The sequence below is a fragment of the Paroedura picta genome, chromosome 12 (assembly GCF_049243985.1).
Source record: "Paroedura picta isolate Pp20150507F chromosome 12, Ppicta_v3.0, whole genome shotgun sequence".
In the NCBI taxonomy this organism is placed as follows: domain Eukaryota; kingdom Metazoa; phylum Chordata; class Lepidosauria; order Squamata; family Gekkonidae; genus Paroedura; species Paroedura picta.
The window spans coordinates 24,002,708-24,030,029 of NC_135380.1; the positions used below are offsets into that span (position 1 = coordinate 24,002,708).

A 27,322-nucleotide genomic window follows, 5' to 3' on the forward strand; every position below is an offset into this window, starting at 1 on the left:
AGTTGCCTTTCAGTCATGCAGAGAGTAAAAAGAGACTGGCAGGGGAAGGTGTGGGGCTGACTTGTGCCCTTCTGGTTGTGCTGTTGATGCCAGCTCTGGTTTGCTCCTTGGCAGGTTCCTGCACTGCACTGAGAAGGACTTGATTCCCTATGTGGACAAGCTGAATGACAACACCCTGAAAGAGACTCTGGTGAATGGGGTGGGCTACCTGCATGAGGGGCTTACCCTGATGGAGCGGAGAGTAGTGGAGCAGCTTTTCAGCTCAGGTAAGGAGAGGTGGATTTGAAGGGCTCTGCCAGCTTGACATTTTTGTTAAGAACGTCCACTTCTAATCTGGCGAGCTGGGTTTGAATTCCCACTCCTCCATGTGCAGCTAGCTGGGTGGCCTTGGACTTGTCACAGTCCTGTTAGAGCTGTTCTCACAGAGCAGTTTTCCTCAGAGCTCTCTCGCCTGCCTCCCGGGGTGTCTGTTGTGGGGAGAGGAAAGGGAATGCAATTGTAAGCTGCTTTGAGACTCCTTTGGGTAGCGAAAAGCAGAGAAGAACCAACTCATCATCTTTTCTGTCATGGCACCCTGCTTGTAAATCTCCCCATTTGCACCAGTTTCCCTGGCACCTACTTTCCTGACTCTCCTTTTATTATTTCCCCTGACTTCTGGCAAGAGGTCATAACTGATCTACATGTGTTCTCCCCCCCACCCCCAAATTCCCTTGACTTTTTAGGTAACATAGATATTTTTCTGACCTAAATGAAATTCTTCTTTCTTAGGTATTCATTAGCATGGGTTGCCTCTTCTATGATGTTGCCTTGAGTCTAAGAAGCTGGGTATAAACTCTTTGCTTTTGGTCCTAGGTGCCATTCAAGTCGTGGTGGCCTCCCGGAGCCTCTGCTGGGGAATGAATGTGGCCGCTCACCTGGTGATCATCATGGACACTCAGTACTACAATGGCAAGATCCACGCGTGAGTGAAGGCAGGGAGCTGTGCAGGTGTAGAATGCTGGGTTTTAAGCCCTGATTGTGCATGGAGATTTGGGGGGGGGGCAATTAGGTGGAGAACACAGGAACCCACAAAGCACTTTCCTCGTTATGTGTGGGGCTTTTCCAATCCAAAGGACAGTATGTCCGCTGGAGCTGGGTTTGATACTTTGTTCAATCAGCATGCATCTTAAAGGCTCACGGCTGGGACATTGGTCTAGAAGACTGGGAAGCTGCTTAGCCAGAGGCACATCTTTCTCTCCTCAGTAGGTGCAGACATGCAGTTTTGAGTATGGATCATGAGACAGTGCAAGCATGGCTGTGTTATTAATAACAGTAATAACAATATTAATCATAGCAGTTCACAGGGTATCAGAAGTCAGCCTGTCCAAAGATCTCAGTGTTGTAGCCCCAGTTCTCCCCTTCCCATTTTATCCTCACAACAGCCCTTTGAGATAGGTTATGCTGAGAGTGAATGTTTGGCTCAAAATATACCCAGTGAAGTTCATGACTTAGTGCGGAATATGAACCTAGGTCTCCTGAGTTCCACTGCAAATTGCAGAATGTCGGCTTGAGGGTAAAATCAGGTTCTCACCCCTTTGCCTGTGAACTGGAATATTCAAGTTGAAAGAGGCATGTTACTGTCAGCCGTGATTAGAGAAAGTGTGTGGGTAGTTCCTGGTAGACTTGGGGAAGTCGGAGTGTGCTAAGGTGATGCTCCCATCTGTCTTTGGGGGCAGCACCCCTCACCCTCTGCTAAGGTACCTCAGCATCGCTGTGATTTCTGGAGCCCCAAGTCTGTTTTGTCCATTCCCAGATTGAGTCAGGGGAAGAAAAAAAAGGTTTGCCATGCTTGTTACAGGTATCTCTCCCCTCCCCTGCCCCGACCACCAATCCTGAGTTCTCAGTTTCCTTACATCAGTCTCTGTTAACTGTGTGTCCTTTCTGTGTGCCAGGTATGTGGATTACCCCATCTACGATGTGCTGCAGATGGTAGGCCATGCCAATCGCCCATTGCAGGATGACGAGGGACGCTGTGTCATTATGTGCCAGGGGTCCAAGAAGGTGAGCGAGGGAGAGGGAGGGCTTTCATGGCTGGATATGGGAGAGCACCTGGATTGCCATTTAAAAGGATCAGGCAGAAAGTGGCATGCCCTCATCTGGAGAGCTGCAGCCAGTCAGAGTGGACAGTTACTGACCTTGTTAAACTCAGTATATGGCAGCTTCAAATGGGCATGTGAACTACATTTCTGAGGAAGAGTGCTTGCACTCGAAAGCTCACGCCTTGAATAAATCTTTGTTGGTCTTAAAGGTGCTACTGGACTCTGATTTTATTGTACATTTCTCCAGTGGATGACATCGTGGAGCAGAGGTGGAAGATGGGCATATTTCTGATCATGAAACTTCCTAAGTGATTACTTCTGTCTTCCCTGCTTCTTTAATTTCAGGATTTCTTCAAGAAGTTTCTGTATGAACCTCTCCCGGTTGAGTCTCATCTGGACCACTGCATGCACGATCACTTCAACGCTGAGATTGTCACCAAGACCATTGAGAATAAGCAGGATGCCGTGGATTACCTTACCTGGACCTTCCTGTACCGCAGAATGACTCAGAACCCCAACTATTATAATCTGCAAGGTGGGAGAGCAAGGCCTGTGCTTGGTTTGATCTTTTCCCCTGCCTTTCACTACGAAAGACAGCCGTAGTGTAGTAGAGTGAATGTATCAGTATCATGGAAGTCAGAGTGACATGGTGGTACCCTGCTGTTGTTGTTTAGTTATTTACTGATTTAGATATTTATACCCAGTTTTCTTCCCCACTGGGGGACAGCTCTCCCTCATCCTCGTATCCACAGGCCTTGTATGATAGGCTGGCCCAGGGTCACCCAGCAAGCTTCCATGGTACAATTGTGATGAGGTTTAGAGACATCTTTAAAAGGAAAGACTCTGCAAGGTGTAACAAACTTGAGAGATTTCAAGCCATGCTTGCGTTGAGGTAAACATCTCCTTGTAACACAGATCACATGCGGCGTTATTTCTAGCCTGCCTCTTGGTGTTCCTATCAGTCTGCATCTTTAGACAGGATATGTTGCAAGTCTGGCTCAAAGTTGAGCTGCCTAGTGAACAGTTTTGAAATAGAAGTTCGCATTGTGAAGCTGTATTGTGTTTTCAAGCCTTTTGAGTCTGCCGATATCTGACTGCTGTCTCTTGGCTCAGGGGTTTCCCACAGGCACCTTTCTGACCACCTGTCTGAACTGGTGGAGCAGACTCTCAGCGACCTGGAGCAGTCCAAGTGCATCAGCATCGAGGATGAAATGGACGTTGCGCCTCTGAACTTGGGCATGATTGCCGCTTATTACTACATCAACTACACCACCATTGGTAAGGGGGGGATGGGAGCTCAGCACCGGGCTGCAGCATGGTTTGCAACTATGTATTGGTGAAGCCACAACCCCATGAGTGATGTTGTCCCTCTTTTCAACTTTCCCCCTCTAGAACTTTTCAGTATGTCCTTGAACGCCAAGACAAAAGTGCGAGGCCTCATAGAAATTATTTCCAATGCTGCCGAATATGAGAACATTCCCATCAGGCACCATGAAGACAACCTTCTGCGGCAGGTGAGGAAAGACAGGTTACTTTCCTAGATTTCGAGGGACCCATGGAATGGGCAATGCTGAAGGTTTTGGGAACTGGATGTGGATTAGTTTTGTTTGCTTCAACCCCTCTGGGGTCGGCTCTCATAAGTAGAGGGAACAAAATCTCTTTCAGGCTGTAGCATAGCCAAAAAAGCAGCAATTACATAATGCAAGCTGGCCCTTCCTTCAGGAGTCTAAAGCACACATGGCAGTGATGAGGTTATGTGCCAGATTGCATCTATCAGATCCAGTGATGAGGGGGCAGAGCACGGCACTTGTCCATGTTGGCACCACAAATCTGGAGCTGCTTCCCAAGAGGAGGCTGGCAATGCTTATTCCTTCCTGTATTTAGCTAGAGGGTGAAGATGAAGAGGACTGTACTTTTTTAAAGAACTAGAGCTTTGCCTGGCTGCAGAGAGAAGGTGGGGTTCATTGGGTTGGCATCTATAATTGCTGTTTGTGTGAAGGTGCAGGTGCACATTGTGGCTTAGCAGGACTGAAGTGCAGGATAGCAAACCCTTGACCCTCCTTTCCAGTCAGAAGGGAGATGTTAGAATTCACAGCAAGGTTGCTCAGATATTGGGAGCTTGTTTTATGAGACACAGACAATAATCCATATCTTTTGTGTTCTACTCAGTCTAAGCCTCGGGTTGAGGTGGAAAATGCCGTCAAGCCTCAGGCACTGGTATTCCTTGGAGGTCTCCTATCCAAACACTAGCCAGGCCAACCTTGCTTAGCTTCCAAGATCTGACAAGATTGAGAGAGCCTGAGTTATAGAGTTTGTTGTACCTTAAACTCTACAGTTTATGATGCACCTTGTGGCCAAAACAATAACTGACAGCTCCCTGGCCCAATCAGGCATCCTGGGTCTGTTCATCTAGCTCAGGCCAGCTGGTCACATCTGTGCTTGTGTTAGGCTCCTTTCTCACATCTCAGCTCCTCTGGACATCAGGTCCACTTGGAGTCTGGCACAAGAGAAAGGCAGGTCAAAAGGATCATGGGTAAAATGTCCTGAGGCACCTTTTCTCTTAACTACCTCATCCCTCGCCAGTTGTTGCATATACGAAGAAGGGCGCAATATAGAAAAGCGCCATGTGCTGATTTCTGCTTTATTCCCCTGCTTTCTCAGCTAGCCCAGAAGGTGCCCCACAAGCTGAATAACCCCAAATTCAATGACCCTCACGTCAAGACCAACCTCCTGCTCCAGGCCCACTTGTCACGGATGCAGCTGAGTGCGGAACTACAGTCCGACACAGAGGAGATCCTTAGCAAGGTACGGGAGGGGAAAGGGGCATGAGTGTGGGAAGAGTCGGGCCATGAGGGGCCCTGTATTGCTTACAAAATGCATACCCTGCCCTTTCTGCCATTGCAAGAGCATTGATACACTCCCTTTCCGCTCAGTAATCGAGACCCTAAATGATTTCACTCCAAGCCGGCTTTGCCGAGAGTGGCGGGCAATAAATCCCAATAATAATAATAATATCCTTTCCCCAGGCGATTCGGCTGATCCAAGCCTGTGTCGACGTCCTGTCCAGCAACGGCTGGCTGAGCCCGGCTCTGGCTGCCATGGAGCTGGCCCAGATGGTCACCCAGGCCATGTGGTCAAAGGATTCCTATCTCAAGCAGCTGCCCCACTTCACTTCAGAGCACATCAAACGCTGCACAGATAAGGTGAGCGGAAGTTGCAGGTAGGTTGATGTTGAAGCCTGAGATGTCTTGTTGGGGCTAATCCGGCCTCTGTCCTTCTTTGCAGGGGGTGGAGAGTGTGTTCGATATCATGGAAATGGAAGATGAGGACCGCAGCGCTCTGCTGCAGCTTTCCGACGCACAGATTGCTGATGTGGCTCGCTTCTGTAATCGCTACCCCAACATTGAGCTTTCGTACGAGGTGGTGGAAAAGGATGGCATCCGCAGGTAAGGGGCAGGGGGAGGTCTGGTTGCCGGATGGACCCCCTAGAGTCAAACGCAGTTTGGACAGACATTGTTAATTGTGAAAGGGTGCACTGTAGTTTTACACACTTGGGAAACTTGGGATTGAAGGGTGGGTAGAGGGAATCAGTTGCTTTGTGCTGAACGAAGAAACCAGCACAGTCCTTCAGTTGTTGGAAGACAACCTAGTGCAACTAGATTTGGCCCCGTTCAAAGAATACTTTCGAAGGTGCCCTTAGGTTGGGGATCCTCACATAATGTGGAGCTACTTTATGGATTTGTCATGATGTAGGCAAAGCACTTCTGAATTGTGGCCCATTCTATACAAGCCTCAGGCTCCTTCTTTTGTTTGCGTTGCTTTCCAGTTCTATAATCCCAGTCCTGCTGCACTGTTTATTGGACGATGGTTTGTGCTGTTCATTTTTTTGTAACCCACCCATGTTTCTCTGTTGAGAAAGGCAAGCTATAAACAAAATGCCTGCTCTCTTGTGTTGTATGAAAACAAGGCGTCTTGTGGCACCATAATGCCTTAGTCCAGGGGTAGTCAATCTGTGGTCCTCCAGATGTCCATGGACTACAATTCCCATGAGCCCCTGCCAGCATTTGCTGGCAGGGGCTCATGGGAATTGTAGTCCATAGACATCTGGAGGACCACAGCTTGACTACCCCTGTCTTAGGCCATTTGCTTTTCACAGGGCTTGAGTTTGTTTTGCTGCCACAAACACTACCGCCCCTCAAGTATTGTGAAGCATAGAAGTTGTGGTCATTGTCATTGCAATTTCTAACTGGAAAAGTTGCTCAGCGTTTTTTTTTTCAATATAAGTTTAAAAAAAATTAAAGTTGAGACTATCACGAATGAGCCTCTTGTGGCGCAGAGTGGTAAGGCAGCCGCCTGAAAGCTTTGCTCATGAGGTTGGGAGTTCGATCCCAGCAGCCGGCTCAAGGTTGACTCAGCCTTCCATCCTTCCGAGGTCGGTAAAATGAGTACTTGCTTGCTGCTGGGGGGTAAACGGTCATGACTGGGGAAGGCACTGGCAAACCACCCCGTATTGAGTCTGCCATGAAAACGCTAGAGGGCGTCACCCCAAGGGTCAGACATGACTCGGTGCTTGCACAGGGGATACCTTTACCTTTACCTTTATCACGAATCTGGACCAGAATGATAACTGCCATGATAACTGTTGCTATTGCGTTTTCCCCTGAACCACTTGCTTGGATGGACCACAACTGGTCCATCCGTGTCTGCTCAATTCACCTGCAGCATAAATAAATGCTGTCACCTGGCAAAGCATGTGACTAAAGTTTACCCTGGTTTGTCTCTGCAGTGGTGGGCCAGTGGTGGTGTTGGTGCAGCTGGAACGAGAAGAGGAAGTCACAGGGCCAGTGATTGCGCCCCTCTTCCCACAGGTATCTTGAGTCCTTGGGGAGGAATTTCCAGTTAGTCAGTAGCTGATGCTTCCAGTTGTGAAGAAACAGGAGGGGGGCTCTGATGTGTAAGAGGGTTAGGAAAGATTGCCACAGTTGTCCTTTTGTCCTTTTTCTCTCCCCCCTCCCCCCCTTACAGAAACGTGAGGAAGGCTGGTGGGTGGTAATTGGAGACTCCAAATCCAACAGCCTCATCTCCATCAAGAGGCTGACTCTACAGCAGAAAGCTAAGGTAAGCTGGAGATGCCTGCTTTATTGGGATGCATTCAAGAGCATACTGGGCCAGGACAGGCTAAGCGTTGCTGCTTAAGTATTCTCTTCTTGAGTGAAGGAAATGGCTTGGCCCACCCTCTGAATGCAGGGCAGAGATAAGGTGGACCCTAGGAGGGCTTATGCTGTCTGTTGAGAGGACCTCATGGGCCGTAGCTTTGACTTCCCCAAAACAGCAGTGTTACCCTTGAGAGAGTTGCCCTCGTTAAATTTTGGGGGAGATGCTGATTTTACTCTTCCTGCTTGTTGTAAATGCAAAAGCAGAGGATAGAACTGAGCTTCTCTTCATTTAGGTGAAACTGGATTTTGTGGCCCCAGCCACTGGGACCCACAACTACACCCTCTACTTCATGAGCGATGCCTACATGGGTTGCGATCAGGAGTACAAGTTCAGCGTCGATGTGAAGGAAGCAGAGAGCGACAGCGATTCTGACTGAGTTCAAGCATTCAGTAGTCGGTTACTGGACTGTGCAGAACAGGTCTGAGGCTGCTTGGACTGATGCCAAAGGCTGCCTGTGGCCGAAGATGCAACATGTGGATTCTTCCTACTTCCCCTCTGCTTTTGAAAGCAGGTTCTCAGAGGCCTCCTGCGAGCCTTTGGGCAGGGCCCTCTCCTTAGATGTTGTGCTTAGCAGACACTGTAGGCATTTCCCCCACATTCTTCTGCCATCTGGAACAGCTTTTAGTATTGATGGACTACACAGGCAGAAGTATAATGTAAGTATTTTAGAAAGTGGGACCCATGTTGTGTTCCTATTTGTTTTCCAAAATAAAGCTGGTCAGGAGTGAATTCTAGCCTTTTTGGAGGAGTAGAGGAAGACAAAGATGAGTGTTCTTACTGTTGGAGCAAGTCTGTCCTAACCTGAGCTGCAAATAGTGACATGACCCAAGGGCTCTTCTTCCTGCTGGCTAAACTGGTTCCATTCCCATGATCACAGCAGGCCTGTTTTCCAGGCTGAAGCTCCTTTGTTGAAAGTTGTCCCAATGCAATATTTTTAATGCCTTGCTTGATGACAACTTTTCAAACCATGAAATTTAGAGTTATGTGCAATGAAATGATTCTTCCATTAAAAAAAACTGATAGTGGGCATTTGATCCAGATGCTAAACCTAATATTCAGCAAACAGGGACAAGAGCTCATCACAATAATTTTTTACTTCTTTTGCATGAAGTGTTGCGTGAAAGGACTTAACCGTCCTTTCACTCTGCATTTGTGTGCTGTGCTACCCTCCCCCATCTAACAATACATGTCGGATGTACAACATACTTGTAAAACTAGCACAGGGCCCTTCCCTTGTTACTTACAGAGCAAAAGAGGAGAGCCCCTCAACCAGGCATTTACAGGATCGATAGCAAATACAGTTCTGGAAGAGGGGGGCAGTTTTCAGCAGGAAGCCTACTCCAACCAGTAGGACAGCAATGTGGAATCTGTTCACGAGACGCTGGCAGCAACCAGTACAAGATTCTCCCCTTTGGCTAAAAGATGATTCCTGAGAGAGCTGCTACTTCACCATCTTGGGGAAGGGGAATTATTCAAAGCAAGCTTTACATGATCTGTCTTCTCATTTGCCTTTACTGTGTGGGGATTTGACCCAGCTTGCTGCCTCTGAACATGGCACTGTTAACAGTGCTTAGAAACAGTGCCAGGAGGACTACACTATTGTCACGTGGCACAGGGGAACGCTGATACTCTTCAGCAAACCTCAGGGCGCTGATATTTCCAGAAGGCCATTTCCCCGTCATCGCTGCAAGACGCCAGGAGGCCAGGCTCCTTAGGGTTCCAGGCCACACAGTTCACATCCTGAGAGTGGGCCCTGGCCATGTGGGCAGTCAAGGTGAAGGTAGGTTGCTGGGGATCCGAGAGCAGCTCTTCCTCAAACACTCTGATCGCATCATCTCCGCAGGCGGTGGCTAAAGCTCCTGTCAAGTAGCACCTGCAAAGAATGGAGCGAGAGCAGTTGGCTTTCTTACATAGGGATGTGAAAGACAAGTTAGAAGGATAAAGAATGAAATCTCATCTATGCTTATTGTTATCAATTGGCATATTAACTCTTTCAGTAGGGTGTCAAACTACTGCAGTTAAATAAGTGTTCCCAGTGCAGATATTGCAGTCTCAACAGGAACAGCAGGTGATGGGTGGATTCTGCATCAACAGAGAATCAGTTTCAGGTTGCCAAGACTTGATTCACCCAAGAGCTTTTGTAGCCCTTAGAGGGAGGCAGAACAAAGTCTTGGGGCTGCAGTCTTTGTGGGGCAGTAACCTGAACGCATCATGTGCCAACATTACCTGTCTTGTGTGTCAACAGCTGTAAAACATTAGCCAAACACCCCCAGGCCACATCATGGTAATGAAAATTCTGTTCAGGAGGAGACAAGAATCTTCACAGAAGATCCCTCTTGTGTTAGTTTGCATTCTGAGATACAACATACCCCACCCCCTTCAGGGATACAGCCAACACTAAAACAGTTAACTCTAACACAGGAGTGATCTGCAACTCACCATGCCACATCGTAGATGGTTCTTGTGTGGAAGCCAGACAGGGTACAGATACATTTCCACGTGGGATCAGTGCCAGTGCAGACAACACCTGCAATACATGAGCAGTTCTGCTTGAGCCATGGCCTAGCCTGCTCCTGGTTTTCAGGCCACTGGGAGAGAGGGAAATTTAAGCTCTAAAATGTCTTGCTGAGACACCTTGGTGTTTTCAGATCCTGTAGTATTAGCCACAGACGTGGTCCCATTTATCATCCAAAGCACACAAATCTCCCCTCTTGGTACTGTCTGTACTTGATCCTTCAGTGCAGAGATCTGGGGAACCTTGTTTGAGGAAGACCGCTCATCTTCTGGGATTCCAGGAAGTATGTGGGACATGGGATGCTCCTGGCTGGAAATCTATGGCACAGAGAACTCCAGGGCAAGCAGTCTCAGCTATGGGGCTCATCCCCACACCGCAGGATTTAAAAGTATAAATACAAATTTAATTTGGTTTATACTAAATTGGGGAGATGTGAAAAGTGGGGCTTAGGTAATCCCCAAGCTGTTTAATGCTTGGCATTAAGTTCTGCATGTCCATATGCTACCAAACAAAACAGTAAACTAGATCCTATCCTAAACTATATGCTATTCTACATTAATTAAAGCAGAACTTAAATTCATCACTAAAACAAACTTTCTATGAGCTCTTCTCTGTATACTGATATTAATATGGAGCAAAAGCCCTCAGGCAGTGCTTTACTAATCAATATGGCTGGTTCTCCTTGGACACATACATATGCATAAAAATGTCATGTACTGCCTCAGATCATTGGTCTCAAGGTCTGTATGGACTACTATGAGTTGCAGCATTTTTTGGGTAAGAGGTCTTTCAGGCTGGGGACTGCACCTGTGTGTATAACGTGGATGCTCTGAACCACAGCCCTGCCCTGGATTTGTAGCTCAGTGGTTCAAGACTCAAGTATCTAGACTGCTGTGGTCCTATGTTTCACCTGTGGGCCCTGGATTTCTGACACAAGCTGCATCCTTTTTCCTAAGGGCCAAGCTACATCAGATGTCTCTTGACCCTGCACATTTATTATTTTCCTCCAATACATCTGGTGTATCCATCCAGGACTGCTTCCTGGACTGAACAGTACCAACTCTACCACACCAAATGATTCTGCCACAATATATCTCTTATAGGGACTGCAAGTCTTCCTTAGATGTTAGTTTGGACCCAGTTGGATGAATGCAGCTGTTTGAACACTGCACCCCTTTTCAGAAACAACCCTTATCAACGAAAAGCAGAAACTAAACACAGAGTGGTCCAAACTCAGTATATGTCTGATGATTACAGACCATATATAAAAGGTACTAGGACTGGATGGGGGGGAGGGCTTGTACATCTCACACTCCTACTCTGTCACTCTGCCGCGATGCTTCAGGTCTCCCCAGTGAAACAGTGATACTGACCTTGCTCATTGCCTGGTTTATACTGACGCCAAATACGCACTGTCTTGTCATCACTGCAAGAGGCCAGGCGCTCTCCGCTCTGGTCAAAGGCCAAGCTCCACACGGTGGACTCGTGGCCCTCTAGGGTGGTGAAGCACACCCAATCATCCTCCTCCTCCCGGTACAATTTCACAGTGTCATCGTAACTGGCTGATGCCAGCAGCTGCCAAGCACAAAGAAGCAACAATACCATGTAAGTATCTGAGAAAGAGGGGGGGGGCACTAGAAGGAGACCTGACCTGCTGCACTGAGCAATTCTATGGAAGAGAGGGAACCCATCTTCCCAAATCCCAGCTTTTATTTTGAAGAAGCAGCAGCAAGCTCTGTGTTCCTTCTGGCTGTGAAGATGCTCAGGGATGTGCTTGTATGGGCAATGGCAATCTCGGAAGCCCACAGGGGGTGCCAAGTAAAATTTTCAGTGCTGGTTGTAGAACTCCAGGATTTGTATCCCTCCTGCGACTGCCAAAAGCAGCAGAATAAAACATGCAAAACAAGAGGTATACAAATGTTTCTAATTTCTACAGCTTGCAGAATTTTAATTTCCTTAGCACAGAGCTTGATCAGCCCCCACTCAATGTGGAGCAAATTCAGAAAGGGGAGGAGTTGAAAATGCCTGGAAAATGTGCTCCTTTTTGATGAGGGGAAGGGAGCTACTCACCTCCTGGTTGGGATGCCAGATGACGTGTTTGACATCCTGCGTGTGGGAGTTCAGGACACTCATGCACTCGTACTCATCCTCTTCATCCACTGCAACACAGAAGTGGGAATGAGCCAAGCTAGGAAATGGAGTATGCCTTCTTGCCCTCCCATCCTATGCCTGCATGCCCCCGAAGTTCACTTTGTGATAAGTAACATATCGAATACATATGAATACCCCAAGAAGTCCCCCACTCATTTAACCCAAAGCAGTTGCCTCAGAGTCTCACCTTCCCAAACCCAGACACTCTTGTCTCGACTGCAGGTGGCCAGGAGGCTGCCTGATGGGGCCCAAGCCACAGACTTCACCTCATTTTCATGGCCTTCCAGAGTAGCTACACACTGGTGGGATAGGAGTGAGAAAGAAACATCTCTTTTCAGAAGGGCTACCAGGATCTAGCGTGAATTAACTACTGAGAACAATTTGGCAGGATCTGTGTATTATGTACTAGTCACAATTTCATACATACCATTACCTATTGTTAAAGGACTTGGTCAGTAAAGTGGATGAAGACAAGACAGAAGAACTGGTTTTTTATACATTGCTTTTCACTACGAACTAGCTAGTGGTTTTATCCATAGACTTCAAACATACATATTCAAATCCATTTGTCTTATATTAACAACAACAACCCTTATTGGCATAGTGTCTTATATGAATCAGTTAACAAGTAGATGAAATGACATTGCAGTTACTCTTCAGAGGCAAAGGGTGCCAGATTTTAGTTGACTGAAAATCATTAGATAACCAACACACACTCCAAAGGGGGTACACAAGCTACCTCAAAATCCTCTTGGTTCTTTTTCCAGATGCAGGTGGTAGCATCAAAGCTGGCTGAAGCCAGGTAGTTCCCACAGGGGGACCAGGCCACCTTGCGGATGGTCCTCTGGTGCCCCTCACCCAGCACTGATTTGCACACCCAGGTATCGCCTGTTGAGAAAGGGGCACTGAGTTAGCAAGGCGTGACTTTGGTATTATTTATTTATTTAAAACAACTCTACCTCCTTTCTATCCAAATAGGGTTTTCAAAGTGAAAAACATCAAAATGAAGACATGTGACCCGGTGCTTGCACAGGGAATACCTTTACACAACAATAGCAAAACCTCAAGTTAAGACATATAAAAAGAATGCAAAAAACAAATACCACACATGACAAGCAGGGAGGAAGGTCAGTAACAGTTATTGGGGATATGGCATTTCCACCCCAAGTTTCTCCCAGTGGGGACCCAACAAAGTTTCTGTTATTCTCTCAACTTTATCCTCTGAACAACCCTGTGGGGTAGGTTAGGCTAAGAGGGCTTGACTGACCACAAGCTTCCATGGAAGAGATTCAAACCTGGGTCTCCCAGATCCTAGTCTGGCTTTCCAACCACTACAACATGACATGGTATACATTCTCCAGAAAGGTCTATAGCTCCGCTACAGAGTCCAAATGGTTTTTCAACTGCCCTGACTACTTCAACTGCCCTGACTCCCAGTCCCTATCCCAGAGCAATGAACAGACAGACATTCTGACCTTACCTTCCTTGCCCCATATACGGATGCTCCGATCCCCACCACAGGAAGCTAAGAGAGTCCCTGTAGGATTCCAGGCAAGAAACCAGCAGCGGGAATCTGGGTGTGCTGGGATGCGAGCCAGGAGGGTCAAAGAATCTTTCATCCTAACCCCACACAGTCACAATATTACCTAGGGAGCAGTCAAGAAGAGTGTTTTGGAGCTGAGAGTCTTGATTTAAATAATCAAAGAATAACTGGGATCACCAAAAAGACAACAAACAGTTGATTCAAATGCACTGCTGCTCAAGAGTGCATAGTTACTGGCAGCTATAACAATAACAACTAAGTTACATTGTACACTAAAAAGAGCCTTCTCACTACCTAGAAACATAAACCAGACCATTTTTACACATATCTGGGATGGAGAAAACTGTGAAATTAATAGATGTTAGTTTGTTTACAAGCAAGAACACTAAACATGATTGTTTACTTGAAAACAATGACCTAGATCCTATAGTCTGTTTTCCATGATGGAAGAGTATCTCCACTATCTTGGTGTGTGTGTGTGATCACAGCACTGTACCCTACTGAGGCCCCTCCCCGCCCACTCCCGGCTCTGCCCCCAAAGTCTCCAGGTATTTCCCAGAGTTGGCAACCCTCGGGGGCGGAGCTATTTAAATGGGTTTTTAAATGAACAAGGAGGGCTCCTGACAGTCCTTGGCGAGGCCAGCCTCGGATGCCTAATGCCTCTGCTCTGCAGGCTCCCCAATGGGGAAGTAGCGGGCTTGTCCTCTCCCGCGAGGCTCTCAGCTTCTGCGAAGGGAGGAAGGCCAGGACCACCAACCCCCCCGCCCCGGGTTGGCAACCAAGCGGAGAAATCCCCGCGTCCCGCCCGGCTTCCCGCCTTCTCACCTGCCTTGCTCAGCCCCGCAGCCTCCACTTAGCGGACAAGCCTTCCTTCCCGCACCTGCGCACTAGTCACGCCAACCCACCACCGGCGTCGCCGCGAGCCCTGAGGGCCGCTACTGCTTGTGGGAGTTGTAGTCGCACGACTCTTCCCTTCAGAGAAGAAACCCTCGCGCGAAAACTACAACTCTCAGGCTGCACAGCGAACGACGGTTTTATTGTCGCTCGTACGACAGGGAAAAAATGTGGGAAGGAACACAGATATATTTGCGGATTTAAAATTCAACTAGCGTCTCCTCCAGAAACCTCGAGGCATATCTGTGTTTAAAAACTGTTGGTTGCTATTACCAGACGCATTTCTTCTTTAAAAGGACGGGGCGGGCCGTGCGTCGTGACGTCACGCGGCGCTTGCCGTCTCGCGGGCAGGGGAGGAAACGGAAATGGGTGCCGCTCTTGGTCGGTAGGCGGAAGTGCGGCTCGGTGCCGAGGGGCTTTCTCGGAGCCATCGCGGGCGGGCGGGCGGCACCCCGGAGAGTCGTGCCCCGGGAAGGGGCTTCGTCAGGGCCCCGCCGGTGAGCGTGGCTGGGCCGCCCCTCTCCCCGTCCCGCCAGTCCCGGGGCGAGCGGAAGGGGGGAGGGGGTGGAGCCCGGCGGGTCCTTCGCGGGGAGTCCCGGGCGGCTGCCTGGCGCCCTGGAGAGACGCGCCGGGGCGTGCGGCGCGCCTGGCTGAAGCCGAGGGCCGGGGCCGCCTTCGCAGCAGCAAAGGACCGGCCACCGAGGGGACCGGCGGCAGGAGGCGCTGCTGAGCCGGGAAGCAGGCGTGGTCTGGCCGGGGGGAGTGCCTGAGGGAGCCCCTTCAAGGGCCGTTTCGGGAGCCCTGCCCCAGTAGGAGCCCAGTCTCATCCCGGCATTGGAAGTCGGGGGAGGGGCCGAGCGAGAAAAGGAGCCCAAGATCACGTGGGGAGTTTTGGGCGGCGACCTCGCCGGGCAGCGGAGTTGGGTGTGAATTCCTCCCCCCCCCCCCCAGGGTTGTCAAGGCAGACGGCGAACACAGGAGGTTTGCCTTGGGCTGTCGCTGTGTAGCGGCCCTGCGCCTCATTGCTGGGCTTCCAGCCTAGGGCTAAGCAGGACTTCGCTTCTGCGATCCGAAGAGGTCAGGCTCGACTGGGCCAGCCATATCAGGGTCTAAGCAGAGGTGCACTTTCCCAAGGCACTTGGTTGGGATGGTTCAGGATCGTCTTGCTAGTTTCTTAGCTGCTATGCTACTGGGCCTCTAATTGGTGCTGCCTGTGACTGTTGTTTGCCAAAGAGTGTGAGGCCTGGAATCCAAGTTGAGTTGTGGGGAAGGGATGCACTCCTTTCAGATTATGTAGTCATTCCTCATATGTGTTTGCCTTCTCTTTCTCTGCCTCTTTTTCGTACTGTGAGTGGGTTCTTTCTATAGGCTCTGGCCAAAAATTTAAAGTCTTTCTATACTAATCAGGCATGTGGTAGACAAAAACTTCTTTATGTGAAACAAAGGAATGCTTTTTCTGTGCCCTAGATAAACCATGGTTCTGTCTGATTCCTCCCCCAGATAACTGAATGGACAGTTCACTGGCTACACTAGTAAGTGCCCGAATCTCTCTTAAGAAAAAAAAGGCTGAACAATGGTGGTATTTTTGGGGAACGTAGAAAAGGAATCGTGGTACTTTGAGTGTTCAGAACATTTCACATATACTGGTGTGTTCTTTCAGTCAGTGTATGACTTGCTTCTTAGGAGTATTTCCATCTCTGGCTAATGTACAGAGTTCAACCACTGGCTGCTGTTGTGAGAAAAATAATAGAATAATAGACAAATAATAGACAGAGTTCAACAAGATCTGAACACAATGGAAAAATGGGCAAATTAGAACAAGATGCAATTTCATAAAGATAAGTGTAAAGTTCTGCATCTGGGTCAGAAAAATAAAAAGCATGCCTACTGGATGGTGGATACACTTCTAGGTAACACTGTGTGTGAACGAGACCTTGGGGTACTTGTGGATTGTAAACTAAACATGAGCAGGCAGTGTGATGCAGCTGTAAAAAAGGCAAATGCCATTTTGGGCTGTATCAACGGGCATCACATCAAAATCACAAGATGTCATAGTCCCATTATATACAGCACTGGTCAGACCACACCTGGAGTACTGTGTGCAGTTCTGGAGGCCTCATTTCAAGAAGGACGTAGATAAAATTGAAAGGGTACAGATGAGGATGATCTGGGGCCAAGGGACCAAGCCCTATGAAGATAGGTTGAGGGACTTGGGAATGTTCAGCCTGGAGAAAAGGAGATTGAGAGGGGACATGATAGCCCTCTTTAAGTATTTGAAAGGTTGTCATTTGGAGGAGGGCAGGATGCTGTTCCCATTGGCTGCAGAGGAAAGGACATGCAATAATGGGTTTAAACTACAAGTACAACGATATAGGTTAGATATCAGGAAAAAAATTTTCACAGTCAGAGTAGTTCAGCAGTGGAATAGGCTGCCTAAGGAGGTGGTGAGCTCCCCCTCACTGGCAGTCTTCAAGCAAAGGTTGGATACACACTTTTCTTGGATGCTTTAGGATGCTTTGGGCTGGTCCTGCGTTGAACAGGGGGTTGGACTAGATGGCCTGTATGGCCCCTTCCAACTCTATGATTCTGTGATTCCATATATTTGGCTGTATGTGCACAAGGCAGAGACTCATTTATGTTTCTGATACTGGATTATTATGAAAATGGATACAAAAAGTAGTTTTAACAAAGATTATTAAAAAATGTTTCTTTTGTGCAACTTTAAAAGTCCTCATTAAAATGACACGATAATTGAATTATTTCATTTTGAGATCTAAGTCTCAGGGTCTAACCTTATTTGGCCTGGAAATTATTTACCACTATAACTTTTTGAACCCAGTGCCGAGCATGTTGTTGTCCATTTCAGTGAACAGCACTTAGGAAGTAACTGCAAAACATACACCTGGTTTTGCAAATATGCCCATGCATTTTTATAGCATTACCGCCCATACACTTCAGTGTTAATCATTTGTGGGTAAAAGAGGAACCGGTCTTTATAAAACTTCACTGCCTTGGGCAACCAAGTGAGTGGCTACTTATAAGCAAGCATCTGCGAATCACTTGAAGCATCTATTGTCTCTTTCAGATTCCTAAACTGAGTGCAGAAAACAACTGCATCTGATGATGTGTTTTGCTTCCTGGCGTTCTGTCAAACTTCTTTGACTTGGCTGGTGCCTAATAGCAAAAGCAATACTGGATGTTTGCTTTCTCCTGAAGATCTCAAGCGCTTTTTGTCTGCAGTTTTTCCATTGGATTTAGCTGATATAATCTCAGCAAGAGGAGATCCATGTACACCCCAAGTGGCTCGGTATTGCCCAGTGGGCGCAGGCGAAGAGGCCAAGATGGAAGTGCCTTGCCGAAGCAGCCAGAAAGGAGCCTGGCTTCTGCACTACCTGGTGCCCTCTCCATAACTGCTCTGTGTACTGCACTGGCAGAGCCTGCCTGGCTACGGATTCACGGGGGCAGCTGTGCTCGCCAAGAACTGGGAGTTGCTGATGTACTTGGATATGTTGACCCCGAGTTGCTTGCAGGTGAGAATTCAATGTAGTGCATGCTTTTGAGCAGTAACTTGGGGTTGTTTTAGCTGTGCTGTATGTTTCTGTAATGTTTACTTGGAAGTAATGTCCACCAAGTTGGGAACTTGTTTCCAAGCAAATATGCAGTCTTTTTGACATATGGTAGTCAAGGTGGGGTTTTCATGTGTGCTTGTGCCTTTGTATATGATGTTGAGTCTGGTGGAATAAATGGCAGCTTGTAGAAGTGTGGTGAATTCACTCCCAAGCTTTAATTTAACTGAATTTTGTTCAAAGAAACGCCTTTTTATTCCAAAACAGCATGCTGTGACTTCTCTTGTGAAATATGTGCTTTATATTAGGGATCAGCAGCTCCAGGCCCAAATCCAGCATACTGAAGAATTCTGTTTGCTCCCAGGTTCCTAATCCAGAGCTGGGAGAGTGGATGGGGGGGGATTGATGTATTGCATTGGGGTTGGAGGCCTGGCCCACTCCCATCCATCCCGTTATCAAAATAGCTAGCCCCTCATTAAAGCTAGTTACCATTGTGGCCAGCATTCTGCTTATAAATGCAATGTTTAATTTGGAGTATTAGTCTAGCCCAAATTAAAGTTATTAAGACCCACTGATTTAAATGAGAGAAAGGCACATGCTTAATTGGGATATTTAAACATGTAGCCCTTGAGGAGGGACTCTTGACTCAATAAGAAGTCCATGACTTGGCTTGCAAATGGTCCTAGATTCAGTCCCTGGCATCTTCAAGTAGAAGGTGTTAAGAGATTTGCTCTGCTGTAGACTGAAGAACCACTGCTGGCTCAGGCAGTATAGTGCCTGGTGGAACTATGGTTCAATGTATAGGTACATTGCTTCATATCTTTGTATATGTGTTTTAATTTTGACTGGGTGTCTCAGCACATAATTCTCTGCAATTTAAATGTAGCCAGAAAGCAGAATGTGTCTTAAGCTACAGGCAGACTACCAAAAAAGTCTGCATTACTGACAAGGAAGTTGTAAACTGTGCCTGCCTGTGCAAAGTACATGTTTACTTAACAGAGCTGTTTCTTCGACATACCGTCTCCCCACCTTCTCCTATATCTTTTCAATTTGTTCACCTTAAGGTTAGTGCTCTGGGGAGGAGTGATAGGAGGGAACAAGGTCAACTCAGAGTATATGCATAATAACCAGCCCAACTTTTTGTGCGTGCAAACTTTGCCACTTCAGCTGCATGTAGTTAATTTTCAGCCAAACATGGCTGGTCGCCAGCAGATTTTCTATGCCAGACACAATAGCGTCCCACTATTAAACTGCTACATTTGAGGATTACCGTGTGCCCTACCTATGGCTTTTGTTCTTCCCACTATACCACCCCTCCAGTAGTTATGTCCCACAGTTTTCCTGCCTAGAAGCCTCCCTGCATGGTACACCTACCTCTGCTTCCCAAAGTAGTCTTCAAAGACTATTGCTTAAATCCCATAGCTCTCAGCCCCTGCCAGAATGGAGCCCGTGTATGTGTACATTTACTCATATTCACCTGTTAAACTGGCCTTTGTCTTTCCTTCCTCCCTCCCTTTGTCGCTGTCTGCCAATGGGGCTTTTGTTCTCTGTGATGGCATATATGGAAGAAGCTCCTCTTCTTACAGTGCTGGGTACATTGTTTATGAGGAAACTTTAAAAGCTATCCTTTTTCATTTGGAATGTGCCAGGTTTATGAGACTGGTGGTCAGCTCACAGCATTTAATTAAAGGCAGCCAGAGAACATGATGCCCAGATTGAGCTCCTTCTCATAGTCTGTTTTCAATCAGGCTCTCAGTGATGGCCATTGCCTTTCTGCACAATAGCTTATGGACCACAGTGTACTTTGTTTGAATTTTTCACCTTGTTGCTGTGGTGAAAGCACACAATCCCCCCCTCCCCGTGTGTTGAGCACCTAGGTTGGTGGGAATGTTCTTTAGAAAATATGGTGTATAATAGAAGCTGGTGGGCTGAAAGGACTCTTTACTTTTATTAGAATGGCTGATATGCAAGCTCATTAGCATTGTCAAAACAATACTAGGCTAGAAGGAAGTGCTTGATCTCTATGGAAGTTGAAAGATCTGAGTCAAACATCCTCTTGAAGGCTTTAGGAGCAAGTGATAATAGATGCTCATAACAAAGCTGTCACAAGAGTAATAAGCTAAGAGCTCACACGCTGAGAATGTTGCCTGGTTGTTCCATCAACAAACAACAGCTACTTCCCTTATACAGGGATCCCAAAGCAGCTCTTCCCAACTTTTTTACCATTGAGAAACCCCTGAAACATTCTTCAGGATTTCAGAAACTCCGGAGGTGGCCTGATAGTGCCTAATATGATTGGGAAGCATAGCTGTGTACATGCCATCTGGGGCCCTCCCCTTCCCATCCCTTTCAGGCCCATCATTGGCCATTTTGGGAGGGGCAAGTGGCTCGACATGATCATATATGGTCATATCAACCAATAAATGTTTAACAAATTTTAAACAATTCTAGGGCCATCAGGAAACCCCAGAGAAAGCCTGCCTTAACGTAATAACATAGCTAGAGGCAAAACCCTACATGAATTCTGTAGATTGACCATGTACTTGAAATCTGGTATTTGGTATCCTGAAAATACTTCTATTTAAACATAAAAACAAGTCTCTGGCCTTCATAGTTATAGAATATGGCTTGGAAAAGTCATTTAAAAGCAAAATGGTGTCATGGTAGACTTCACGTTGTAAAGATCAGAGCACCTGCCATACACTTATGTGGCAACTATTTGTCTTGGCAGAATATAAAGCCACTGGATAATATTAATCATCCCACAGACTCTGTAAGTTAAGGCATAATTCCCATTGCATAGATGGGGAACTGATCCAAGAGTGCTCTGTTCAAGTAAAACACTCAATGGAGAATTTGTCTTTAGCAAAACGAGGAGAGCTGGGTTCCTTTTTTGTGTATAACTTGCTGCAGACCATGTAAGCTGCTTCACATTGCTCATGTGGCATTAGATTGCTTGAAAATGTTATATTTGTCTTCAGCACGAGTTGTGCCACTCCCTTCAGACAGCGTTCTCCTTCTGGTGCCCTTAGGCCTTCCTATTTGGCAACGCATCACAGGCTTTCTCAGTGGTAGGGCCGGTCCTCTGGAGCGGGTGCAGAAGGTACCTTCTTCAGGTGCATTTAGGGAGGCCTGCAAGACAGTTTTATTGCAGAGGGTATTTGGTCCAGGGTAAACTGCTTTGGCTGTGGTTTTATGCTACGTATTGTTGTTTTTTTATTTTGATTTTCATTGCATTATTTAACTTATGTCTTTGTGTTCTTGCAACTTGTTGCTGTAACCTACCGTGAGTCTAAAGACAGGAAGCAGGATATAAATGCTTCAAATAAATAAAAAGTTAGATTGTAAGCTTGTCTCATCAGACTGCCTCATGTCTTTGTTATTTATATTTGTTATATTATTATATTTTTATTTATACTGCCTTTCCCTCATGAGATCAGGGTGGTTTGCAACATACATAAATAAAATCACAGAGACAGTCATAAAAACTTTGTTCCCATTATTAAAATTTCACTTCATCTCATCCATTGTTAAGGATGTGGGGCAGAAACTTTTCTGCAGAATATTTGTCCATGGAAAGTTTTCCTCCCCACTCATGTAAATATAGCCTGTTCATCTATAGTTGTCATGCTGCATATCCATCATGTGTTTTGGACTCTCACTTTGTTGCAGACTACTGCATGAATCCCCAGACGGTATTACTACTCCGGGTTATTGCTGCCTTTTGCTTCCTGGGAATTATCTGCAGCCTCTCAGCCTTCCTGTTAGATGTCTTTGGGCCTAAACATCCTGCTCTGAAGATAACTCGGCGTTATGCGTTTGCCCACATCCTCACAGGTAATGTCACTGGTGGGTGGGGGACCTCTGTGATGCTTTTTTGCAACTGAGTTTTGAAAACCTGTGATGGAGTTGGTTCTGGGGCTACCAGATGCCTGGCACAGCTCCAGGCAAATGTATTTGGCAGCTGAACAGTATCCTAGGCAGCGGCTGTGTAGTGCCCCATCTCTCTCTTCACTGTCCCCATTAGACAACTTCCAAAACCCCCAGCATTGCCATCAAGCCTTTGGCTTAATGCTAGTGAAAGCACAGTCCAAATATGTGGAATTGCATTTGCCTATAGGCTCTGTTGCCTGAATGGGTTACCCTCTGAATGGGTATACTCATTCTTTCAAAACACTCCTCGGGGCAGACCTTGTATTTACACTGTGAAATGACACATTAGTTAAGGCTACATAAATCATACTTTCAGTTACAACCAGTTTGTTTTGCCCTCTGCATGAGGCAGTGGAGTCCTTTAGGCCTGGACATTATGCACAGAAAGATCTGAAATGCTGTGCCGACCTAGCATAGGCCATGTGGCCCCACATCTGTATGATTGGATTGCTAATTGTCATGACACTTTGTAGTGCAAATGAGGGAAAACTTCCAGAATAAGAAGCCTGGTCTTTCTTCCCAATGTAGACCCAGATTGGCTGACATCACTCTTTACCTCCATTTTATCTTCATAACCGATTTGTTAGGTTGGTCAGGCTGAGAGTGTGTAACCGGCCGAATGTTCCATGGCTGAGCAGGGATTCGAACCTGGGCCCACCATAGTCCAATACTCTAATAATTATACACACCACACTGGCTCTTTCATTGATTTTGTCTCTGGCAAAATGGCAACCCATGGTTAAGAACATGCCTTAACATGCCTTTGGTTCAAAAGGAACAGAAAACTGTTTTAAATTCAGATGTTTTAGAGCAGTGGTCCCCAACCTTTTTATCACCGGGGACCGGTCAATGCTTGACAATTTTACTGAGGCCCGGGGGGGGGGGTAGTCTTTTGCCAAGGGACATTGGCACCGCCCGAGACCCTGCTCCACTTGCTTTCCCGCCGCCTGATGTGAGGTGCTGCCAGCAGCAGCTGCGCACTGCCACGCCAAGGGGGAGCCCCAGCCATGGTGGCCACCAGAGAGCACCCAAGGTGAACCGGTGGCAGAGTGGCAGGGCAGCTCCCAAGGCAGCAACCGGGGAGGAGGACGAGGAGCTGCTGACCGGTACCGAGTGATCCACGGACCGGTACCGGTCCCTGGACTGGGGGTTGGGGACCACTGTTTTAGAGCACTTCATTTCATTTCTTAGCTTCCCTGAGGCAGGTGCCCTGTGTCTCTGTGCTGCAGTACCAAGCTGCTCAAGCAGTTCCTTGACTAAGTCTCCTTGTTTTCTGCTTCTGCCCTCAGTCCTGCAATGTGCCACAGTGATTGGGTTCTGTTACTGGGCTTCTGAGCTGATCCTCGCGCAGCAGCAGCAGCATAAAAAGTACCACGGCTCACAAGTCTACGTTACATTTGCTGTCAGCTTTTATCTGGTGGCTGGAGCCGGTGGGGCCTCCATCCTCGCCACCGCTGCCAATCTGCTGCGCCACTACCCCACCGAAGAGGAGGAGCAGGCCTTGGAGCTCCTCTCTGAAATGGAGGAGAATGAACCTTACCCAGCAGAGTATGAAGTGATCAACCAGTTCCAGCCACCTCCAGCATACACACCATAATGCTACCCTTGGCTGACTGGAGGGAGAGGGCTTAGACTTTCTTCCAGTCCGTGCCCCCCACCCCCAGAGCCTAGCTGCACACTTTGGCTTGGGAATGGATTCCCTTGCAGAGCCACTTACTGGTGCTTCTTTTCCCAGGTGGCTCCCTCACTTCCAACTATGGAAAGAACTGTCTTTCTTGGGGTCACCCAAGCAGGGGGTTTTCCTTAGGCATTGACCTCCAGAACAACCCTTTGTTCTTGGGTGGAGTTTTTCGTTTGTTTTCTAGTCCCCTGCATTGTTACGTAAAGTGAGTGGCTGACTGACCAGCGTGACCCAGCAGCTCTGTGCTTTCTCTGTGACTTCAGTGACTGGCACTGCCGTGTGGCCTACATGCTTTGCAGTCCAGTGCACATATTCCCATTCCGAGAGGAAAAGCACAGTTACTCTAGGATGAGGGCTTCGCCTTGTATGTGACAGAGATGGCACGTGCACAGCATAACTGGGGATGATCCACAATTTTGCATTGTGAGGAGATTTTTTCATGCTGGCATAACTACAGAGAGTAGTGAATTCAACAGTCATGCACTGTTTATTATCTACCCAAGGTTCAGCACCTCTTTTTTTCACAAAAGTAAAATGTTACTTGCATCAATATTTACATATGGGGGGATGGGGGGGGAGAGTGTGCTCTGCATTTAGCACATTTAAAGGTGGGAATCTGGTCTCTATGCACTGGTTTGTGGGGAGGTGGCTCCTTTCCATTGATATATGTACTGCCTGGAAGGCACGGTACGCTTGCTGCCGCCCCTGCTTCGTCCACTCCCACATTCTGCCTCATGCTACTTAACAAAAGCATTTTGCACTTTATTTGCTGTTCATGCAGCCCACCCTCCTTCCCTTCCCAGGTACTTAGAGAGAGTCAAAACTTGGCAGAACCAGCTCCAAGGTACTGCCACTTTTGAGATCCTCTTGGATAGGTTTGCAGGCACTGGACTCGATTGGGGGTAAAGGAATAGGGCTTGGCCCACAGGTGTGCTGTCCCACCTGGAGCACACTGGATTAGCACTGTTGCAACACACAGCCTATGGTAAATAGGCTTAGGACATGTTTTTTGTTTTGTTTTGTTTTTTTTAACACTGGGTTTAAAGATTCAGTGACCAGTACTGAAATGTGCTTAGTGATCATCTCATGTTTTGTGGATTGAGATTATATGCAATTATCCAGCCCAGGGCATGATTTGAATCTGTTTTTACTTAAAACCTTTTCTATCTACCTGTGGTCCTTAGCACCTGTAATCCCACAATTACTTCTTCCAAATGAGGTTATATCAGGGAGGGTCCTGGTCGTTAGCAGGATGTAATAGAAGAGCCTCTGAAATTGAAGAGAAAAATGATTGACTTGCCTTTTGTTTGTGCATATTATGGTACATTGAGCTAATATTATTTGGAATAAGACAGTAATTGCCCTTATTCACTGTAGCCATCTGTTAACTGAGGCATGGCTTGTGTATGAAACAAATATGTCAAAGTTGAGGTTCTTTATTTTTTTAAAGTAATGCCCTATGAAATAAGAGGAAAGATTTAAATGGTTTCATGCTTTTGGTATGGGGTGTGCTCTTATTTTACCCGAGATGAGGTTCATATACATGTCTATACCTGATTAATGGTACACCTGTATACTAACAGTGAACCAATATCCAGCAAGCAGTACTGTGTCCCTCCTGAATTTGTATCTTGGTTTGGTTTACTAGCTTCTCACTGTCCTTCCCATGTTTGTTCCAATTCCTGCAGAGGAAATTATGCACAGCGTAGGTTGGCATCAATATGTTCAGGCTACAGATATGAAATGTTAGATGCCCATCTGTGGAGGAAGGCATGACATGTAAGTGGCTTCATTGGGAGAGGTCTAACGGTCTAATAATATTCTAGAGTGACACTTGACCCTCTTGTGTTATCTGAAAGATGTAGAGGAAAATGACTGTGCATTAGAGTTTCAAAACAATTCAGTGTGAAAGAAAATGTCAGAAGAGCAGTTGTTCTTTCCAGAAGGGCTTTCATTGCACTCTAGTCTAACGGATCAACCTACTTGGGTACGTACCCAAAAAGAGTACCCCCATGGTTCAGCCTCTAATTTTGTGTCCTATTCTTGCAACTTGTTCACCTTCGGCTCCAGGAAATGACCTATCAAGAATTCACAAAGTGGACTTCAGAGCACCTTCGGGTGTGGTGCAAGTGGAGGTTATCCCTTCTCCTCTCCCTTCAGTGTGCTGCATATGAGAGAAGAATTTGACTGTAAATAGTGTGCATAATTTTACTGTCTCCACTTAAACTCTAATCTTTGGATCTTGGAAAGATTGATTGAAGCCTGGGGATGTTTTTGTTGATTGCTTTCTTTCAGTAGTTTCCTTCACTGGCTCTGGGAAGGGAAAGCAACACTGGCAGCACCTCCCTGTGCCAAAAGGAGCTGGATTTGTTTCTGGGATGGAAACTGTTTCACTCAGCTGTTTTTCGTAGATGGGACTTGACCAAAATTGATTTTCATGTAATCTGTGTACTTGGTTACTGTGATCACTTTTACACCTTGAACATCATTAATGAGGCACTGTTGATTAAATCTGTGTCTAAAGTCTTGAATTCCTTTTTCTACCGAAAATAAAACAAGGATGTAAATAGTCTATCTTGGGGTATTATGACTTTGGTGAGTGGTTCAGTGGTGGGGGAACAGAAATAAGAATCCCGTACAAACTCCCTTTTACAGTATATTCACAAAATATTCACAAAATGGTTTGCGTGTGGCCCATGAGTTAAGTAACCAAATATACACAAAAGAAGTTTTGCTTATATGTTATGAAGCAACCGTCTTTCAAGACTTCAGCATGCTACTTGAGAAGTGCAAACTTGAACTTAATCTTTACCAACCTGCCTTGAATCTTTATGCACCTGAGATCACACAGCAAAGAATAAGGATTTCTAATATATCTGAAAGATTCAAATGGGTTGCCATGTTGGTTTGAAGTAGCACAACAAAATCAGTCCAGTAGCACTTTTAAGACCAACAAAGATTTATTCAGGGCGTGAGCTTTCGAGTGCAAGCACTCTTCGTCAGACTATGATCAGACTATGATCTTACGTGACAGGGAATATATAGCAAAAATCAATTCTGTTACATCAGTAGACTGTGTCACAACCAAATATAAAGGAAAGGTGTATCTGAAAGTTTTGCATTGTTTACTTGGGAAAGAAAGCTCAGGTAGTACTTCTGTCTTACAGCAGGGAATGTGGGCAGAAACAGTCTTGATGCATGAGGGGGGAAGGTGGTTTAAAAATGTTAGAAGTGAAGTCATTGGGAGAAGAAGGAAGTGTGGGGATCAGTTTTTTTTTTTTAATCCGATACTGAAAAATTAGAGCTGCAGAGATGACATGAGCTATTGCTGTAAATTATTTTGATTTGCATTTTGTGTTGTCTTAAGTTCCTATGCTGAGGTTTAAATAGGCATTGATATACTTCTCAAAACCCTATCCACTTAATTTGTTATCAGCTTGGGAGATGTAACAATATATATATTTTATGGTAACATCCACGCTTGAGAAAATGGGGGTAGGAGGGGAAAGAATAGCATAAGGGCCTCTTTGTTCCATTTCTTCCCCTATGTGCTTAGGGTTGTCACCAGTTTTCTTCTAGATGCAGCTTTCTCCTGGCTGAATTATGCTTGCACACCTCATTTCCACTGCTAAAGAAGACAACAACTTCAAGATATTTTTAAAGTAACATTTTATCTTGTTGATTGCTTTTGATAAGGAGTGTATGGGTTTACATTTCCAAGAATATGGAACAGGACACTATTAA

General features: G+C 46.5%; 3 protein-coding genes across 6 annotated transcripts in view; 2 read left to right on the forward strand and 1 right to left on the reverse strand.

Annotated features, from left to right (window-relative positions):
* SNRNP200 (small nuclear ribonucleoprotein U5 subunit 200) overlaps nucleotides 1–8,024 on the forward strand; it is a 32,743-nt gene extending 24,719 nt beyond the window's left edge. Inside the window, exons 34-45 of the mRNA XM_077305750.1 lie at nucleotides 115–266; nucleotides 853–961; nucleotides 1,932–2,040; nucleotides 2,424–2,613; nucleotides 3,192–3,356; nucleotides 3,471–3,592; nucleotides 4,740–4,883; nucleotides 5,105–5,281; nucleotides 5,364–5,524; nucleotides 6,865–6,946; nucleotides 7,104–7,196; nucleotides 7,528–8,024. Of these exons, the coding sequence (XP_077161865.1) occupies nucleotides 115–266; nucleotides 853–961; nucleotides 1,932–2,040; nucleotides 2,424–2,613; nucleotides 3,192–3,356; nucleotides 3,471–3,592; nucleotides 4,740–4,883; nucleotides 5,105–5,281; nucleotides 5,364–5,524; nucleotides 6,865–6,946; nucleotides 7,104–7,196; nucleotides 7,528–7,671 (1,648 nt within the window). The 3' untranslated portion in view covers nucleotides 7,672–8,024. The remainder of the gene's footprint in view (nucleotides 1–114; nucleotides 267–852; nucleotides 962–1,931; nucleotides 2,041–2,423; nucleotides 2,614–3,191; nucleotides 3,357–3,470; nucleotides 3,593–4,739; nucleotides 4,884–5,104; nucleotides 5,282–5,363; nucleotides 5,525–6,864; nucleotides 6,947–7,103; nucleotides 7,197–7,527) is intronic.
* Nucleotides 8,025–8,371: 347 nt separating this feature from the next.
* CIAO1 (cytosolic iron-sulfur assembly component 1) lies at nucleotides 8,372–14,485 on the reverse strand. Of its 2 annotated transcripts, none has more exons than XM_077305753.1 (8): nucleotides 14,330–14,485; nucleotides 13,442–13,607; nucleotides 12,701–12,849; nucleotides 12,149–12,260; nucleotides 11,881–11,969; nucleotides 11,184–11,385; nucleotides 9,735–9,822; nucleotides 8,372–9,168 (listed from the first exon to the last, which is right to left on the reverse strand). In XM_077305753.1, exons 2-8 carry the CDS (start codon nucleotides 13,578–13,580, stop codon nucleotides 8,928–8,930), a joined length of 1,020 nt encoding a protein of 339 aa, XP_077161868.1. In that variant the 5' UTR covers nucleotides 13,581–13,607; nucleotides 14,330–14,485; the 3' UTR covers nucleotides 8,372–8,927. The 2 variants fall into 2 exon arrangements, with proteins under 2 accessions (XP_077161868.1, XP_077161869.1); XM_077305754.1 differs by having other exon boundaries at nucleotides 14,334–14,354.
* A 242-nt stretch (nucleotides 14,486–14,727) lies between these two features.
* Nucleotides 14,728–26,152, forward strand: TMEM127 (transmembrane protein 127). 3 transcript variants are annotated; one of them, XM_077305755.1, is made up of 5 exons: nucleotides 14,728–14,895; nucleotides 15,899–15,930; nucleotides 17,484–17,928; nucleotides 21,637–21,801; nucleotides 23,187–26,152. In XM_077305755.1, exons 3-5 carry the CDS (start codon nucleotides 17,685–17,687, stop codon nucleotides 23,492–23,494), a joined length of 717 nt encoding a protein of 238 aa, XP_077161870.1. In that variant the 5' UTR covers nucleotides 14,728–14,895; nucleotides 15,899–15,930; nucleotides 17,484–17,684; the 3' UTR covers nucleotides 23,495–26,152. The 3 variants fall into 3 exon arrangements, with proteins under 3 accessions (XP_077161870.1, XP_077161872.1, XP_077161871.1); XM_077305756.1 differs by lacking the exon at nucleotides 14,728–14,895 and adding an exon at nucleotides 15,244–15,322; XM_077305757.1 differs by lacking the exon at nucleotides 15,899–15,930 and having other exon boundaries at nucleotides 14,740–14,895.
* The last annotated feature ends 1,170 nt before the right edge of the window (nucleotides 26,153–27,322 follow it).